At 49.4% G+C, this 18,928-nt stretch overlaps 1 protein-coding gene across 6 annotated transcripts in view; it reads left to right on the top strand.

Annotated features, from left to right (window-relative positions):
- NRP2 (neuropilin 2) overlaps positions 1–18,928 on the top strand; it is an 89,914-nt gene that overhangs the window by 16,656 nt on the left and 54,330 nt on the right. For all 6 annotated transcript variants that reach the window (XM_076342433.1, XM_076342431.1, XM_076342432.1 and 3 more), the window contains exons 3-5: positions 12,786–12,967; positions 17,283–17,513; positions 18,076–18,231. In XM_076342433.1, coding sequence (XP_076198548.1) covers positions 12,786–12,967; positions 17,283–17,513; positions 18,076–18,231 — 569 coding nt within the window. The remainder of the gene's footprint in view (positions 1–12,785; positions 12,968–17,282; positions 17,514–18,075; positions 18,232–18,928) is intronic.

The raw sequence follows: 18,928 nt of genomic DNA, 5'->3' as shown, positions 1-18,928 counted from the left end.
TGCGATCAGTGGGATCCCTGCCTGTGGAGGATTTGGGGGACCGCTGCTGTGGCTCGCAGCCCCCTCTGGTGGCACATGCCAAATGCTGGTGAAGGTCTCCGGAGACAGGGGCCTGGGGCTCCAAAACCAGACAGGAGCCAGCAAATTGGAGACAGCCCGGGGCTGCACAGTCAAGCTCTTCCTCCTGACTTTGGCTTCCCATATCAAGCCCTGGGGGTTTCCAGAAACAGGAACTGGGGCCACTGTAATGAGGAAATTTATGCAGTTGTCACTGTGACCTCATAAGCGCCATGGTGGTGCCAAAAGAGTTGAACCAAGTTCAGCATCCTGGTGTGTGCTGGATACTGGACAGGCATGGCAGGAGATGCCCCTGCTCCCAGCCTGAAGGGCAGAGGGGACCAAGGTTTGGCAAGGGAAGACACCACGCTCCCAGCACCTGTCTCACAGAGCGCTGCCTACCAGGGGACACTGGCAGTAATATGCTGGTGTTCCTGGGCCACAGGGTGAGGCACGCGGGCTCGGCTAGCCAGTGAAGGCCTCTTATGGCAGCATGGCCATCTCCTGTGCTTCCAGGAAGCTGGGCACTGGAACAAAACAGCTCTGCATCCTTCCTAGAGAGCAGCAGAGACACTGGCCCGAGTCCCTTGCTCAGGCAGCGGGGGGAGCTGCAGCCAGCCCCAGTGCCCACAGACTGGCAGGCAGCAGGTGGCTGCAGTATTCAGCCTGGCTCTCTTGACTTCTCCTTCAAATAAGAGCATAATATTGCAAGAAGCCATCCTTCCATCCGTGAAGGTTGAATAGACAAGGCAGCAATTATGGACAGCTAATTAGTAAATGCTTTGAAAAGTATGCATAATTAGCTTATTAGTAAACATTTTAGAACCAATGCAGTTCATCTTGAGATTGGGAAAATGCTTAGAAAAGAGACACACATTTGGAGCACTACCGAATGCCAGGGCTTGGGGGGGGTTCTTCGCTAGGATGCAAGGGGAAGTGACTGCATCTCCTGCAACACTGGGGGAGTGAAGCTTTAACTTTGCAGAGAGGGGAAGTCAAAGATGAGATGTTAAGGAAGGCATTTGCTTGCTCATACATTTGTGGCATGGGTAGCCAGAAGCAACATTTCTAACGTACAGGAAATAATTCAGTCTGGGTAACATGACGCTGCAGCTCAATTTGTCTTCAAATGAGCTTCTAGTGTTTTTTAACTCCATCCAGCATCCTCTGTATGGTTCATAATTCCCGTCAAGCCCAGGTCATTTTCCAAAATGAAACATCAATGAATGGGTTAGCTGTGATGGCGTTAGACCAGCACATGAGTTAACAGCTCAAGGTTGTTCATGTCTCTCTGCTGCCCATCCGCAGAGCTGTGAGAGCTTAGCTCGCTCCGCGACTGTGCTTCCCTGTGCCCTAGAGCCTCTCCCTGGGGGGGCAGGCCAAGTCCAGGCTCTGCAGAAGGTGATGGCCCCAAAGGCACTCTCCTGGGGTCTCCTGTCCCGCTGGCTCACCAACGTCCGGTGCGTAGGAGTCAGATCTGGTTTTGCACCTTGTTTCCTGTTGGCATGATGACAAATTGAGGGCCAGCTGGTGACACTGGGAACAATAGAGTTAGAGACAGAGACCTCTCCCCCTCCTTCCTGCTAGCAAGCAGGAGGAGGAGGTGGTGGTATACTCGCTTCTTACTTAGCCTCTCTGGCCAGCAAGGGAGGGAGCAGGACCCCTGGGTCCCCCGCAGCATCTGGGGAGGGAGTGAGCACAGGGCTGGCTGTGGTGACTCCTCACTAACTGGGTTCAGGATCCAGCTAAAAGTGTCAGAAACCTGTGCCTTTTGTGAGTGTGCTGTGCAAGCCACGCTCCAGCTCTAAGCCCCTTGCATCTTTGCTGACCCCACTTAGCGCAGATGCCATAGGACAGTAGTAGAGCAATCCCACTGAAATGGCCTGATGATAAGCACAGCGTTGAGATGCTCGTGCTTTCAGCAAAAAGCCCAAGGCCCTCGGCTGGCTTTACAACGGTGCTCCAACTCACTGGATGTCACCGTTCACAGAGGCTCATCCCAAACAGGTGGGCCTCAGGAGCCTAAATGTCTGTGGGGATATGAGTCTCAGTGACTTTTTTTGCATCGCACAGCGGGGTTAGCAGTGCTCTTCCGTGTCATGGGTTTGCTATCTGGATGCGGGAATTAGAAGGTTTAGTGAATGTAAGGAGAGTGCCAGAATGATATTAAAAAAATTACCCTTTTTTTGTTAAGGACCAGATGCAAAGCCCAGTAAAGGCAGCGGGAGGTTTTACCTTGATTTCCACAGGAACTGGTTTAGGCTTTTAATGAGCAACTGTTTGCGTTAGCTACATGCAGCCTTTTTAATGGATATCATCCCTATTGTCAGGCTGTAACAGGGGAGAGGGGAGTGGCAGACTCCCCTATCAGGGGAGTATCAGGGCTGGGAGTTGTGAGATTTGGGTTCTTCCCCCTCCCTGCTATTGATTTACTGTTCCTGCTTTGGCAAATTACTTTAAATTCTCCGCCCTATAAAGAAGAGGAGACCTGGGCGTCTGCAGGCATAAAACCCAGTCTAGATAGCAACAGTGCATTGCACACTCCCCTCCAAAGGCTGCTGCATAGCAGCATCACACAGGAGCAGGTCAGAGCGCTGCAGACGACGATTGGTTCGTTCCCAGCCTTTTCTGGCCGGGTGTGAATTCTGCAATTAAATATGAATGCAAAATAAAAAGAACAGACTGTAAAGAGCAGACTGAAAACAGAAGAAATTTCTGGTTGCTTTTGGCCAGAGCTCAGCATAGAGCTTATTCAAAAGAATTGGGGGTGGTTAGTTTTTAGTCTGAGACTAGTTCTCCGTTTTCTTTAAGTCAAGCGGCTGCACACCACCGTTGAATGGCAATGTAATAATATGTTGCAAACCACAGTCTGGTGATCCTGGAATTCCTCGTAAGTTAATAGCAGTCATGGTCCACTAATCACAGCTAGGATGTTTTAAGCAACCATCTTTGATATATCAGTTCAAACACACCATAGAAAGCCTTCCTTATGCTGGCTTAGCGAGTAGATCAGTAGATCATTAGAAAGAGTGAATAACCTGGGGGGTTTTGTTGGGTTCCCCCCCCCCCCCCGAATCCCAAGGAATTCTTGGGATCTATGTACAGCGTTGCTGAGCAATCACAGTCCAGTAGTATGGTGGTGGTTTTAAAGTAGCACTGGGTCAGACATGGAGATATTAGTGTTCAATATATTGCTAGAAGCGGAGCCTGAAGCAGTGGGTTCTGGCAGCAGAAATCCTATGCCAAAGACTTAGTCCTGTTACAAATGGCACAGAAACTGGCAGGGCGGCTGCTCTGTGTGTGTGCTTTGGCTGCCCCAAATGTCACTTCTTGCAGAGGTACAGAAGACATTGCGGTCAGTGTGAGGAAGGGCGCACCCCTGTTTTTTGAGGTGGGGTCCCCCTTTGCTGAGACAGGCAGCACTCACCCGCTGGCAGTGGGATAGCCCCCGTGCTCAGCCCCGTGCCTGCCGAGGCTGTGCCGCATGCAGGGTGTTCGCATGGGAAGTGCTTAACATACTAGAAACCTCCAGGGAACTCTTGGAGTTGCGGTTGTTGACGGATGTCTACCAAGGAGTAGGACCCCCCCGTCCCCGCCAGCAGCAGGAGAGTTTGAGGCATGTGCTCAGCTTCCTTCCTCTTTGCGAGTGTTGGTGTGATGTTCCATTTACATTGTTACTTTGCAGTGAAAAGGGAAGGTGTAACGCCTGGCGCTCGCACGTTGTGCCTTTGGTAATGCTGATGTTTGGCTGATAATCATGGGCAGGAACAAGGTCTGGGATCTCCATCAGCTGAGGGGACTGACTCACCATTGATCTATGTTCACTGCATCTTGTTGAAGTTTTTTGACCCATTTGATTTCTTAGGTTTTCTTTTGTGAAAACCTTCTGATTTTTCTGCCGTTCAGGAGCAAAACATCTCTGTGTCTTTAAATATGGCAGATGGGGATTTCTTCAGATGTCCAACAACTCAATTGAAGGAGACCTCAGGAGACCTCTCCCCTTCCCTGTCCCCCTTCTCAGCCTGTCTTTTCATCTGCAATCTGGAGATGTAAGGGCTATAGTAATAGAGTGTCAGAGGAAGTAATTGATTCATCACACGCCGAGAGAGGAGTCTGTTGCCTTCAGTGTCAATGGAGCTGAACCACAGCCTGGAAGGGTGAGGGAGGCTTGTAAACACTCCATGGCTGAGCTGGCAGGACAAAGCAGGCGCACTGCCGTGGCTGAGTGAGAGGGTGACACAAAGGGTTGCTTCAAAGAAAATCTTCCTGAACAAAGCAGTGGCAGGGCCCTTGTTTGTGGGAGAAACAGCGACGCTCCCATCCCCCTGTTCCCAGAGCGCATTAAGGAGAAAAGGTACCAACCAGCTTCATGCAGCAGCCCATTCCCTCGTCTCTGTCTCCCTCTCCTGTCTCGGTGTGGCTGCCTCTCCAACCTGCTGTCCCAGGCAGGGCTGAGCTCACCTCAGGGGTACCGACCAGCCCCTGCAAGCGGCTAATTTCTCCCACACCCCCAGGTAGATACTGCTGCCTCTGAGACCTGGGTGGGGGGCCACCGCTGCTGCGAATGCGCAGCAAGGCGTGATGTGTGCGTGGCACAGTGCTCACCCTTGTCCAGGCATTGATTGTGCTCATACCCTCGGTGAGGCTTGGTTCAGATGGCTGTTGAGCTGCAAGTGCCCATATTTTGGGTGGAGAAGGGGGTAGGAGATGCTGTGCTGCCTACACACCATGCAAGGAGGGATCAGGCAGGTTTGGTGTGCTGTTTGCCCCAGAAACCGCTCTTACTACAAGCTGGCACGGTTGGGTTGTTGTGGGAGTGCCCGAATAGCAGAGGCTGCAGGCCAGCCTTCGTGGCAAAGCTTTGCTTACTTGTGCATCAGCTGAGGCAGGAGCTGGGCTGTGAACAGGCTGCGTCTGAGAAACTGCGGGGTCAGAAAGCCGTCCCGTGGTGGGCTGGTCCCGAGGTGACCATCTGTCATTAACAAGGGATGTAGGCAGCCAGGAGCACGAGGGTGGGCTGGTCAGGGCTCTGTTCTTGCAACCTCCTTTATACAGCTGGTGCTTAATGAGTGTTTGTTTCGGTTTTGTGCTGAAAAAAGCCAGTGCAAATGAGTGATATGTGGAAAGCCGAGCAGCAAAGCTCCCATCTGATCCCAGTTATTACCAGCTCTTTCGTTCTTCACGGCATGTTGTGTCTAAGGCCATGACTAATACCATGCCAGTGAGGTGCGATGAGACATCCCTCGCTACAGCTCCATGGAGGGTGTTCTCCTCTGGGAGCAGGGCTGGCACAGCAGAGCATGTGAGCGTCCCCTAATCCTCATCAGCACCTGCCAGGCAGTCCCCAGCCCTTCAGCCACCAGGGCCAGCCTGACCCAAACTGGTCTCCATCTATTGCCTGGGCTGTCAGGCACTAGATCCCATCAGGAGATGGGAGCCTGTTCACCTGTTCCCCCCACTGCAAAGCGAGCAAAGTGAGCATTTGCCCCCTGCCTTCTGCCTGCTTTGCTGCTTTTCGGCAGTAAATTTTCCTCTTGTGGTTGTTATCTTTTATTATATACATTTTTTTTCTTTCTCTTAGTGATCAAGTGCCTGTGAGTGGTGACAGTAAAATGACATAGAAACCAAAGTCTAATTTTTTCCACAGATGGATTGTAGCAGAAGGAGGAAAGTGCAAATGCAGTTTCTCGTGTCCTGCATTTTGGGGTATGAAAAGGTTGTGAGTTGCTTCAGTTCCCTTAGAGCAGCAACAGAAGGCAGAATGCCATGCAAAGGGGGGCTATTCTTAACATGCTTTATATATTTTATTCCTGGTTTCACCATAATTTTTCCCCCCAAAGAATACCAAAGACATCTTGCAACAAAAGACCCCTGCAGCTAAAGATAGAAGGGTAGGGAATTTAGAGACGGTTTTGGAGACAGAAATAAAATTAAACAACCATGTGTAACTCCTGAACAACAGCCTGCAGAAAACCCCTAAAGTGCACATTAGCACATCTTGTTTTCTTATATAATGAACTGTTTTCCAGACATGCCCCAGATGAGAGCACTTCTCTACTCCAACGCGCCTTTCTGCAGCGATCTGGCAACACAGCTTGAAGAAGGCAGCCCGAGGATGAACGGCAAAGCGCGGGGGAGCCTTTGCTCTCCCGTCTCGGGGGGGGCAGCAGCATGCAGCACGCTAGGAGCTGAAATTCCCTCCTGAATCAGAACTTGCCACAGGAGCAGTTTGCGGCTATGTTTTATTCTTCCCTTGGCAAGATGTATTTTGGCTACCTTTTTTTTTTCCCCCGCATAAGTTAACAGTAACTGCTGAAAGCCTCTTCCTATCAGCGGTGCTTGTATGGGGGTGAAAACAACCCAAGCAGTATAAATAGAGGCTATTTGTAGTTTCCATTTTTTGTCTTCAAGGCATTTTTGAAGAAGTTTTCCAATCTGTTAGGGTTATTTTATTTCTCTCTCTGTCTCTCTTTTTTCTTTTTTTTTTTTTTCTTCTTTTTTTTGACTGGATGACTGGATTTTTCTCATTTCTCAGACATTCTGGTCAGATTTTTGAGGAGATAAGAAAATAATCCAAAGCACAGTGGAATGATTACAAAACCCCACAATACTGTGATTACACAAGATGGAACTGGATGCAACAAATTCAGAACAAACTTCTGAGAAATCCTAAGCAATTATGCCCCCCCAGGCCTGGCTCTTTCCCCGCTGCCACCGGATTTTGGTCATTTTAGTCACTGAAATCCAGTGAAATCCCTTCAGATTCAGAGCAATGATAGCCTATTTCTCTCTGCTGTTGCCAGGGGCATTTATTTCCATCAGGGCAAGACAAGGGCAAGCTCTGCCTCGTGTGTGTGCATCTTTTGCCGCAGCATGGGCAAAAATGGCCCCACAAGCTGCAGACTGAGACCAGATTCATCTCTCCTATGTTCAGCTACCTAAAGTCCAGGTCCAGTCAGCAAGAGTGATTTAAACTACCTCTGTCAGTGCAGAAGAACAATTAATCCCATCCCAAGCTGGGTGTGAGGAGTCTGCTTTCGCTGAGAGCAGAGGAGGTTTAGTTAGCTAAAGCTAGATATGATTCAAGCTTTTTAGGTCTGTGCATAAATCTGTATCAGTCTATGAGGACTGATTCTTCTCTCACCCCAGGATAAATTAGGAGTGATTACCCTTAAAATGATGAGTTACACATGTGTAAAACCGGTTCAAGTCAAAGGAGAATCCAATTCATCTGCTGCGTTTATAATTAATTACTCTGATTAAGGGCTGGCAGCTAAGATCAAACTTCATTGCTCTTGTTTCATCAGACAGCAGAGGTGCTTGACTCTGCTATCATGGCTATAAAAAAAATACTGTTTAAAAGTCCCCAGTAGTTTCTGCAGCAATTTAACCTTTGAAGGGTATGTCCTGGAGTTGCTCAAGATTGTATAAACATCACAGAAAAGTTTTCTTGTCTTTCACAATGTAACCACCCATGAAATAAGGATTTGGTTTGAAGGTGGCATATGAAAGAGCATGAAGATGGGTGGTGACACAGAAAAATCAACTAAGCCAGCTAGCATGTAATGGACGTTAATTCTAGCTGCCCCTTGATTGCAAAACAAGCACAGAGCATCCGGTTCACCATTTCTTAACGATCTCTATACTGCAACTGCTATTTCATTTCTAAGAAACAGCCTTTTCTTAGAGGATGTTTGAAAAACCTTATGCTTTTTATAACAATTCTGAGAAACAAACCACCTGCCACCTTTTCAAAGGGAACAGTTGCATTTACCAGCTGACGTTACAGCTAAGCAGGTTCCCCACACCTTCCCCCAGCTACCTGCAGTGTATTAATGCCTGCTGAATTTCACTAGAATTGTAGTTTCTCTTCCTATTCTCAGCAGATGCATTCGAGACACCATGACATATGGTTCAAGCAGACCAGAGGTCTCGAAGGCTCACGTCAACACTGGGCATTCCCAAATTTGGGGCTGTTGGCATGCAGTCAGTACCTATTTGTCTCCCTGTCTATCTAGGCCAGACTCCTCCAATATAATATAATCTGTCTAATCAAGGCTGGCTTCTATTCTTGGCTGGGCTGCAAACTTCCTGTGTGACCTTGGGCCAGCCACTGCTCCCCTCTGCCTTCCCACCTCTCAGGGTCTCGTGAGGATCCCATCATTACTGTTTGCCAGGTGCAGTCATGAGCCCCATGGAAATGCCTATAAATAACAGCTCCAAATTAAACATTGGGGAAGTTCAGGTTAGAGCCTTGCAACTCTCTCTGGCCCTGGCAAGCACTGGAAACTGGGCTTAGCTGCGTGCGAGCCCTCACCTACTCCAAATCATAGCTCTGGGAAGAGACTGAGAAAGCTGCCAGCTAGGTCAGAGCTTGGTCTGGGGAGCCAGCCCGCCTTGGGCTTTGAAGCAAGGCTTGCACAAGTTTTATGTATCAGGAGGACTTACATTACGGCTATGAACATATACGTTGATTGATTGTTCGTGTTTCTCTCCATCCTAAGCTAATGTCCCTGTAATGTCCTTGAAGCATGTTTCAGTGGGGAAGGACTCAGCATCTCTTAGGATTTGGGGCTGAGGGGTGATAGGTTTGTTGATTATGCGTGGAGCAGTATGAGTCCCAAAACTGTGCTTTGTGCTGAGTTGTGTGCCTCAGGAGAGGAGCACCCAGAGGAATGGCACAGGCTCTCTGGTGCTGCTCCCCAGGTGGGTCGCAGCATTTCTGGAGCTCACCAGTGCCTGGGTGGGCACTTGGGAGGTCTGTGCTGGCCTTGGGGGAGGATGGAGCACAGCTCAATGGCCAGGGAGCAGATTAACTATTTCACAACAGAAAAGGACTGAAAAGGTGGAGGTCTTCTCATAATCACTGCAGTTGGGGCTTGTTTGCCTTCATTGTGCCTCGCAGCCTTATTTGGAGAGCTAACAGCAAAGTGACTTAGGGAAAATAGAGAGAAAGGAAAGACTGGGAAGCAGAGAGGGTTGACTGGAGGAAAAAGCAAGCAAGCATGGGTAATACAGGCATTAGAAGTGCTTTATAATTAGTTTATAAAAGCTCTCTTAACATCAGCAAAGCACTTTCTACTAAAAATCTTTAATAAAAACGCAGCAATATTTGTAAGCATTGTACGTTTTCCATTTAATTCTGTTAAACAGCTCCAAGAAGAGCATCTAAGCAATGCATTTTCCTTCTTTCTCAACCCCCCATTGTCTGGGCAGTTAAAAGCACTTCAGCTTTGCCTCCCTGCCTTAAAACTCCGCAGTGGAAACCTCTGTTTGAGGCGGTTTCAAACCAACTGGCTGGCCTTCCCACTCAAGCAACAGCTGAAAATACTCTGTTGCTGGAGGAGCAGCGAACTGCAGTCATTTTCCCTGCAAGAAGACTTGGTTAATCCATTGACTATACTTGTGGGTTATGGATGCTGCACCCTGCCCTTACATATTTATGGTTGGCTCATTGGAGAAGTGCCTAGATGGGGAGAAGTGGCCATGAAATGTGCTTGGAGATGGCAGCTTGCCCAGTGGAGGTAATGCCAGAGAGGTCAGCCCACAAGGATGTTGGTGCACGTTGACTGAAACAATGGATTTGGTTATATGAGTGAAATGCAAATTGCTGGGCACTGGTCAAGACAGTTTGGATGCCATCACTGCATCAATATGTCCCACCCAGCTGTGCCGTAGTCTGTAATTATCTGGAAATGAAATGGTTAGAGTAGGAAGCATCCCCAGGGTTGGGTTTTCTTCCTTTCCATTTTTCTTCTTGTTTTTCACACGGGAAGAACAAAGTCTGGAAACCATGCTTAAGCTTAACAGAAGCAAAGGTCTGGCCAAACTAGATTTTAACATGGCCAGTGACCCAATGTGAGGAGAATGGGGTTTATCAGCTTGATTGTGGGCCAAGGCATGGACACGACTGAAGCACCTGATGCCAAAAGAGTCTAGGGTGGGGATTAGCCACTGTTCTTGCTGAAGTTTGCAAGTTTCATGTTTTGGACCAGACGTCTTTGGTGTTTCACTTTGAAAGCCTAAATCTTAATTGCTATGTTGGAGAGGAAGTAGGTGCTCCTGCTCATCTGGGCAGGAGTTATTTCCTGAGTGTAATACTCTCCCAATTCACATTCTGTTTATATGACCTGAAGAGAATTTTGCCTCATGAGGAGCAGAGGGCTTGGGCCAAGATTTTTTTAACTAAGGAAGAAAACTTATGCATTTATATTCATTTTACATTTGGCAAAAATGATTCCCTGACCTTCTCCTAGGGGCTTTTTTAGTTGTTTGTAACATTTGATTTATTAAGGATTAGCTCCAGTAGGAGAAAGCTCAGTTAGATGCTTGGATGAAGCCAAACAGGGTTTAATTCAGAGAGGCAAGTATTTCCTGATGGTTTACTTACTAGATTAATTCTTTTAATTTTCCATTTGCAGATTGCCCATGAGCAGATTGCAATATTCCCAAATTGTATGTATTATTGGAAGCTATTTACCCATTCAATAAGCAAATATTTCTTGGTCCAGAATTTGCTTCTGAAATTGCCAGGGCTCCTACAGCACTGGGTGGTTTGAGGAACCATGTGGACAGCGCTAGGATGTTTGGTGTGTTGGCTACAGCCAAAGCTGTGATCATTACAGTCAAGTAGTTGAAGCCATGTACTGTGTTGGCGAGTTATAACCCCATGAGGACACAAACAGATGTGATTCCCTGGGATGCAGCTAACCTCTGCCTCTGCCATGCAAATGGCAGCTTTTACAGTCCACTCCGTTAACTGTGTTTTGCCAACATTCATGTTTTCGCCAAATTAATTTTTTGCCACATATTCACAATTTCACTAGTAGCCGGTAGTCCTGCGGCACAGATATGTACTTCAGATGTGGAAGGGCTGCAAGCACACTGAGAGCGAGTAGTTATTTAGAGAACAAAATGTCCCTGCTGTTTGCTCAGCGCTACTTTAAACAAATAGACAAACAAAGAGGAAAAAAATTCTACTTAAAAGAAGCACTAACACTGCCCTCTATGTTCGTCCTCCCTGGGGAGACTGTGGGATCAAGCCACACATGATGGACATTAGTGGGGTCATGCAGGGTGCTGCTGGATGGTGTCAGGGTAATAAGGGGTCACGAGGTGATAGGGAGCCACACAGAACTGAGGAGAGAGCAGAGGGAACAGAACTTCATTTACATCGTTGTGTGTCCACCCACCAGCTAAGCCAAATGCTCTTCCTGTGCAAGTGCCTCTTCTCAAGACCACTTGGATTTCACCTTGGCCAAGCCAATTGAGTCTATAACGAAGTTAAAAGCTGGGTGATTGCAGCTAGCTAAGTGCTTGGTCCAGCGTGGACAGGATTTTATCTGCAGGCATTTTGCTTCTGGCTCTCAGCCTGATTTAGTCCAAGAAAGGAGTGAAACTGAAGCCGCTTGGGCCATTTTTCTTTGTGGAGGAGCACACTGAGTCCCCCTGTAAGTTTGTTTTGAGGTTGTTGCCTGCCGATGTGTGCTTTGCAGAACAGGAATGAGTCACATGAGGATCATTCTGTATCCGGCAAGCTACTTCTCCTTTCAACTCCCCATTCCCAAACAGGAGATCTTGTGACAAAGAAGAAAGGCAGATTCCTGGCAGCCTGGAAATGCTTTTTCCCTCCCTGGCCCCGTGAGAAGAGCTGTAGCATGTTGTTCAAACAGGTTGATACAAAGCGAATAAACAGTCGAAGAGATGGGCAGTTTCTGTAAATAGCAGCATGCTGGCCAGAGAGGAGAAGAGGGGCGGGAGAGCACGGGTGTTAGAAGGCAGCTGAAGAACAAGATGTTCACGTAAAAGCTGTTTGTTTCTTCACAGCACGCAGAGCCCGATAGTACCTTGCCATTAGTCATGGCTTAGAAAATATGAAGGAATCCGTGGGAGTTTCACCTTCCAGCCAGACTTTGCAACAAGCTTTTGTCCCTGTACCAGGAGGCAGTTCTTCCAAACCTACAGATTCCTCCCCCAGATGGTTCAGATGCCCAGGAGCCATGCCGGTGGGCAGGTGGGGCATTGCCAGGTGGGGTTTAGCAAAGGCAGATTGTGGTTACAGGGTGTACAAGGGTCAGGCAATAGTGAATGTGGTCACCCAGCTCTTATGCGGCACTTCTCATCCACAGAAATCTTTGATAGCACTTAATAGAAGAGGATCAGTATTACTGTCCAAGTGCTAAGTAAGTATACCAGCCACACTTGTTAAAGGACCAATGTGGTGTCAGACAGTGCACAAAATAGCTACCCGCTCACATGGATTGAACATTGACTATTTGTTTAATGCTTGGTGTGTGCTTGGCCAGATCCCACCTGGATAGTGGAATAAACTGAGCAGTGCTAAGTAGCACGATGGCACTTAGGGAGAGAGGTAAGGGAAGGAGAGTAGCCCCAGGAGAGTTGTATCTGAGCTTCTCCCCATGCTGAAGGAGTCTTGTGGAAATGGAGGCAAATTGCATCCTAAATTTTGCATGTTGGCTCTGAAGTTGAAGTGGATGTGGCTGTAATAAATTAATGATGGAGCAACAGGGAAAGGGACTTAAATGTAGCCAGACAAAAGGGAAAAACATATTGGGGGCTCTGTGGTGTGAGTGACAGAGTCCCAGGTACCTGTCTGGAAGATGTTCTGTGAAATATGCAGATATAAAGAAGTGTTTTGTGTTTGTTCCTGGCATCCTGAAGCATCTCCCTGACAGATGGTTTTACGGCCATTTCATCTGCCTCCACAGGTATGACTACATCGAGATCCGAGATGGGGACAGTGAAGCGGCAGAGCTGCTGGGCAAGCACTGTGGGAATATAGCACCTCCTACCATCATCTCTTCTGGCCCCTCTCTCTATATCAAGTTCACCTCGGACTATGCACGGCAAGGTGCTGGCTTCTCCCTGCGCTACGAGATCTACAAGACAGGTGAGTGTCTGAGTCAGTGCCTGTCTCCCAGGCTGTTTGCCACGATGATCTTCACAAGGAGATGTCTTCGGCCACCTTTTCAATATGATTTTTAGCATGTTCTCCAGAGATGAAGGGCTCTTTTTTTTTTTTTTAAATTTAAGCAAGTCTGTTGCATCGCATTTCCAAGAAGGTAAAGATGTTAGTGGTGCATGATAGTGCATTTTTGGATCACAGTGTGGCACCAAAAGCAGGGTTCCTCCTTAAATGCTCTCTTGTATTCGAGGACTAGAAACATTTAAGTTTTCTCCTTGGCATGTGTGGAGCTTGTTAGGGCTAAGTGGGTATTGTCCCTCGGTTAGGAGCGCATGGAGCTCCCCCTCCTGTGGAGTTGTGATTCAGGGCTGACCAATGGTGCTGTGTTTTCTGTCCCTGGAAGCGGGGTTTGTAACTGGGGAGCTCTGGTTTTCAAGGTACTGAAAACAGGCACATATAAGAGGAACTATTCATAATTCTGTTTAATACCAAACTATTATTGAGGAAAGGAAAAGCGGCTCAAAGGCCTTTTAATAGTGTTTCTGTTTAAATATTTGCCAGAATTGTGTGTCTGGGAAGAAGGAGGCTTGAGAAAATAAAACCTGCTCTGTGTGTGCAGGTGAGAGAGGTGTGCCTGCGTGCCAAGGGAACAAGAGTATGTTTTGCATGGGAATGCGGGTGCCCGCCCTGTGCCCACATCCCTTTGGTGGTGCGTTGGAAGAAAACACATGCAGCTTTCACGTCATCGCATCCGGCATGAAAAAAAATGGCCACGTCTGGTGAAGTACCAGAAAGGAGCACAACAGGGTCACTTAACCAGCCTCTTCAAAGGGAAGGCAGGGAGCACAGGCACCAGTGCCCAGGGGCCCTGGCCCAGCTGTGCGGCAGGCAGAGGTGCGCAGGCAGCCCGCAACCCAGTCACAGGTAGATGTGAATGTGGAGACTCTGCTGGAAGAGGATGGGAATGGGACTCCCCAAATTCATTGTGAAATGGTGAGGACAGGAGGTGTCTGGAGGTTCAGGTGGATGAGGAAAGTGCTGTTGCTGGTGGTTGCCTGGGCTGTATAACCAACCGGCCCTTGAGCTGTTGTGGTGCAGCCAGCTTACCACTGCTGTTTGTTAATGGTTAGGATGCAGATTAGTCCTGAAAGAGTTTAGTGGTTCACCTGGCTATTAGGGTTTGCTGATACCAGCTGCCAGCATGGAGGATGGCAAAGAATGCTTGAGTTCAGGTGGGAAGACTGCTGACCCACCTCATCCTCCCTTGCCTCTCCCTCCCTGTACACACCCCCTCTGAGCCCAGCAGACTGCACTGGGTTGTGCTTGTCCTCACATCAGGTCCGTGCCCTGAGTCGGGCACGGGGCAATGTGGTCCAGCTGGCTGAAGTGGCCGGGCCAGGCTGAGTGCGGCTGGTGGGCAGTGACAAAGGCAGGAGCCCTGTCTGTCTAGCTGAGAGCCAGCAAGGGCCAAATTAATGGGAAAAGGAGATTTTGTCTGAGATTTTTGTAGGGAGTGAGAGGAAGCAAGGGCTGCTCTGGGAGAGAGCAGATGTTGGATGGAGCCAAGTTTGTGTCTCTCTATGTAGGTCCATGTAGAGCTGCCCTCAGGTCTGAAGTGGTGTTTGGGCTCCTTTAGTCACACCGCCCCCCCCCCCCCCCCCCCCCCCCCCCCGGCAGCCATCCTCTCCAGATACAGCCACGCTTTCTTCCAGCCACAGCCCACAAAATCCAGCCCAGCAAGGCAGGTTTTGGCACAGGAGCAGGGATAAGCCTGTGATCCAAGAGCACCCCCAGCCCACCCACCTGCAGGGCTCCCAGGGAGGGCGGTGAGCAGCCCTGGCTGCAGGGCCACCACAGTACAAGCAAACCCTGCCTTTTGTTTGCAGGCAGACAGGCATGAGTGAAGTTTCCTTCTGAGCTGTCAGCGTAGCCAGCAAGGGTGTCACCAGCTTTAAAGGTCATAGGATTGTCATTGTCCACATCAGTGAAGGCAGTGTGGCTGCAGCTTCTTTCTTTCTTAAAGGTGACCTAAAAAACCAACTCTTTTCAACTGAGCATTTATTTCCACACCTTGTGCTAAATTTCCCTTATCACAGTGTGAGAGAGGAGCAATCTGCATACAAACAACTGCATACCAGTCTTTGAATCCCCTGATGGGTATCAGTCAGCGGTCTGTGGGCTGACAAAAGAGCCGCCTGCCCTGGCTGGTCCAGCCTCCCTGCTGCTCACTTTGCGAGTCAGTTTGGCAGAGCTGGCCTGATCTCTCCATTGCTGGGCAACAAAGTCTCCTCTCAGGCTGGTCGGTGCTGCCGAAGCCAGCATGACTCCCATTGATTATCTGCAGCTTCCTTATAAAAAACCTGATCATTGCGTCTGCTGGTATCAGCCAAACTGTAGACAAAGATGCCAAGTGCTGTAAGAGCCCCACATGAGGAAACTGTTGTTGTCTAATGCAGTGACATAGTTATGTCTCTCTCCTGTCTCTAGAGGACAGTCCCTGACTCTGGGTTTAGTCTTTGCTTTTCTCCCTAGCTTGGAGCTTGTGTTATTTTCCCTATTTATCTCTTTGTCTTTCAAGCTGTTTGGAATGAAGTACACTCTTATCCCTGTTTGCAGCGTTATGCTGTGATTTGTGTTTGGCCTTATTTTTTGCCTCTGTGTTTTACCCCACAGGTTCACACCAGAAAAGCTGGCTGCTTCATTAGGTAGTCAATTAAGAGCCTCTCCTGAGTAGCTCTCCAGCTAGGCGCTGCATAATGCAGTGCCGGGATCCTGCTATTACTGCGGGCTGCTGGCCTGACTCCTGTAGGTTAATGCTGAATTGAATAACAAGTCTCACATTAGTCCCAGGAAGGCTCATGCTGCCTGGAAGAGCCGGAGCAGAAGGGTTTGTAGGGGAGAAGGAGGGTGTCCCAGTAAAACTGAAGCAGAAACCTTTGCGAATGCTAACGCTGGGTTGCAGCAGTGGCCGGCAGCCTCTCGTAACATCCCCTTTCGCCTCTGATAGCTTCAGGCTGCGGATTTCTGTTGCCTATTGTCCTGTCTCCACAGTGCAGTGGTTTCAAAGTCACCGTGGTATGAATACGACACAAATTCCCCTTTCCCCGGCCACCCCGAGGCACCTTGGCTGTGTGAGAGGGGGCAGGGAGCTGGCCCGGCTGCAGCCGAGGCCAGTGCTGAGGTCAGCAATAAATAAGATGCCACATTGTCTGCCCTCATTGCCACGCAAAGGTCTTCCTTAAGGATAGAAATAACTTGCATTTCTGGTGCAGACAGCTCAGTCTGTAAGAAGGAGGGCTCTGTTCCTCCTCTCAGCAGAGATGCCCCCCATTACCCCCGCTCTTGCCACGGCCACGGAGCGGGGCCGTATGCTGTAGCTGCCCCTCATCCTTTGCGTGGGACTCAGGGGTCTGCAGGCTAACTGCATGCTTCCCGAGGGTTTCTGAGGGTTTCCAGCTAACAGTGGAGACATTGGCACCCTCCCCCGGGCCCTTTCACTATGTAAATATTTGTGCTTCCTGATTTTCTCAAGAGGAAACTGAGGCACAGATGTCCGTGCTGGAGGGGGAGAGGTTGCAGGAGACCAGACCCTGGGGACAGCTTTTTCCAAAGAGATGCCTCTCTGCCCCTTCCCAGGCAGCCCTCTCCCCGAACGGGGGCTCCTCCGTCACACCTGGAGCTGCTGTGGCCCTTTGCCAGCACAGCTGGCGGGTGGCAGCCATGGCAGTGAGGACCACATACGACAGCCCCCTGCGTGCTGGCCAGCCCCTCCACGGGCTTTGAGCAGCAGACACAGGTCTCCCAGCAGGGTGCTGTTTGGGGAGCCCGGCAGACAGTGTGCAGGGCTGGCAGGGGAATCCCAGCCCAGCTCGGCATGGCCTCCCTTCCCCACCAGGGCCACCACCACTGGCGTGGGGGACACGGCAGGGTGCTGACCTGCCAAATCGCAGCTGTGGCTTTGGGTGGCTTTGGATGGGATCACTCTCCTAGTCCTGGTTTTGGAGTAATTGGCAGGGGGATCAGCAGTGGCACATGGGTAACATTTGCAGAGCTGTCTGAGGGATTTAGACACATGCTGTCCACTCCAGTGAATGCACGGACCTTGTCTCTCCACCTGTGGAAAGCTTTGAAAATCACCCTCGGTCCTTGCAGGAATTCACACAGCTCTTGGGTTACAGGACACTTCCAGAAGTGAATACGCAATTCCTCTAAGCTCAAAATGGGGTTTCCACAGTGTGTCAAGCTGTTGGCATTAAGTTGCATTGTCGCTAAGGCTGCGGGTTTTTTCCTGCCACTACAGGCTCTGAGGACTGCTCCAGAAACTTCACTGCTTCCAACGGCACTATTGAGTCTCCAGGTTTCCCTGACAAGTATCCACACAACCTGGACTGTGTCTTCACCATCATAGCCAAGCCAAAGACAGAAATCCTCCTCCACTTCCTGCTCTTCGACCTCGAGCACGACCCGCTGCAGGCGGGGGAAGGAGACTGCAAATACGACTGGCTGGACATCTGGGACGGCATCCCTCAGGGTAAGCCATGGGGTGCTGTGCTGCTGTCCTCAGCCTCACAAAGCTCCAAAACTGTGCAGTCTGTGTCTGAACACCAAAGGTGCCTTACGTGAGATGTGGCTGCAGCATGCAGCCTGCCATCAGGGCGCTCCGTGGCTGGCTGTGGGGATGATGCGCTTACAGCAGGCTGCATGCATTAAATCCCAAACTACTGCTCTGTTGTAACCACTGATCTGAAAAGCCCCATAGGACACTCCAAGATACCACTGGTCCTCCCTCAGGGAAGGGCAGTGGGTTCATGCAGTGCTGGGAGGACCTCCCTGCCACGTACCAACACTGAGAAACAGAGCAGATTGGAGCATTTCCCAGCAATTGCAGAGCAACGCCTGCTGCAGTGGATATTTCTGCATGGCGCACTGCATGGCACTGGGCCAACGGATGTAAAAAATAGCCCATCCTCAAAGCCTTTCTTTTACCCTGATCAGTCCCGCTAAGGCATCCCTGTTGAGTGATGTCAATCTGCTGGTGACCTAGGAGGCCGGTGGAAAAGCAGGCATTACCTTTGCTGCTCTTTCTTTTGCAGTCGGCCCCCTGATAGGCAGGTACTGTGGCACTAAGATGCCATCGGACATCCGCTCAACCACCGGCGTCCTCTCGCTCACCTTCCACACGGACCTAGCAGTGGCTAAAGACGGTTTCTCTGCTCAGTACTACTTGATCCAGCAGGAAGTCCCAGAAAGTAAGTTGGAAACGTGTGTGTATGACTTTAGGCGGTCATGTCACCTGTTTTTCCCAAGTCTTGTCACATGCGAGAGTGAGGCAGGCAGGAGTGTGTCCAGGGGCTGGTCCCCCACTGGCAGTGCAGACAGCAGTTACACTAGGTGTGTTCTCTGTTTCTCATAGAAGTGAGATTGCAGTAAGAATCACACTTTCTAACCTTTCTTTGACTTTTCACTTGCTTGTGAAGCCTTCTCAATACCTTTTGGGATAGAATCCTTCATGTATGTGCTCAGCCCAAAGGATTTAAGGGAAGGCTTCAGCCCAGCGGGTGCAGCAGATTCATTAAAGCATGGGGGAAAATACTCTCTCCCTCTCTCTGGTTTTCCAAAAATTCATAGGCCCAAACTACAAATTGGAATTTCTTGGCTGTCTAATTAAAAAATGCCTAAAGCTCTAAGAATTTCAAACCAAAATTTGTTTTAGATCCTTTATTAAGGGAGGTAAATTGATGTGGAGTGAGGAAGTAAGTTGTGTGTTTTGAGAATGAAGAGCATTTTGATTCCCTGTGATAATGCTTGCAGGCGAGGAAAGATTCAGTTTGTTTTCCCATGGTATTTTTACATCAGAGCTACAGTTCTCGACCTCTGTTAGCAGTGAACCTGTGATACAACAGAAGAAGCCTTCAGGACACCCCTCAGTCCCAGAGAAAGAGAGGG

The sequence above is a fragment of the Aptenodytes patagonicus genome, chromosome 6, assembly GCF_965638725.1.
Source record: "Aptenodytes patagonicus chromosome 6, bAptPat1.pri.cur, whole genome shotgun sequence".
Lineage (NCBI taxonomy): Eukaryota > Metazoa > Chordata > Aves > Sphenisciformes > Spheniscidae > Aptenodytes > Aptenodytes patagonicus.
Note: the sequence above shows the minus strand (reverse complement) of the source record. Positions and strands in the feature narration are given on the sequence as shown.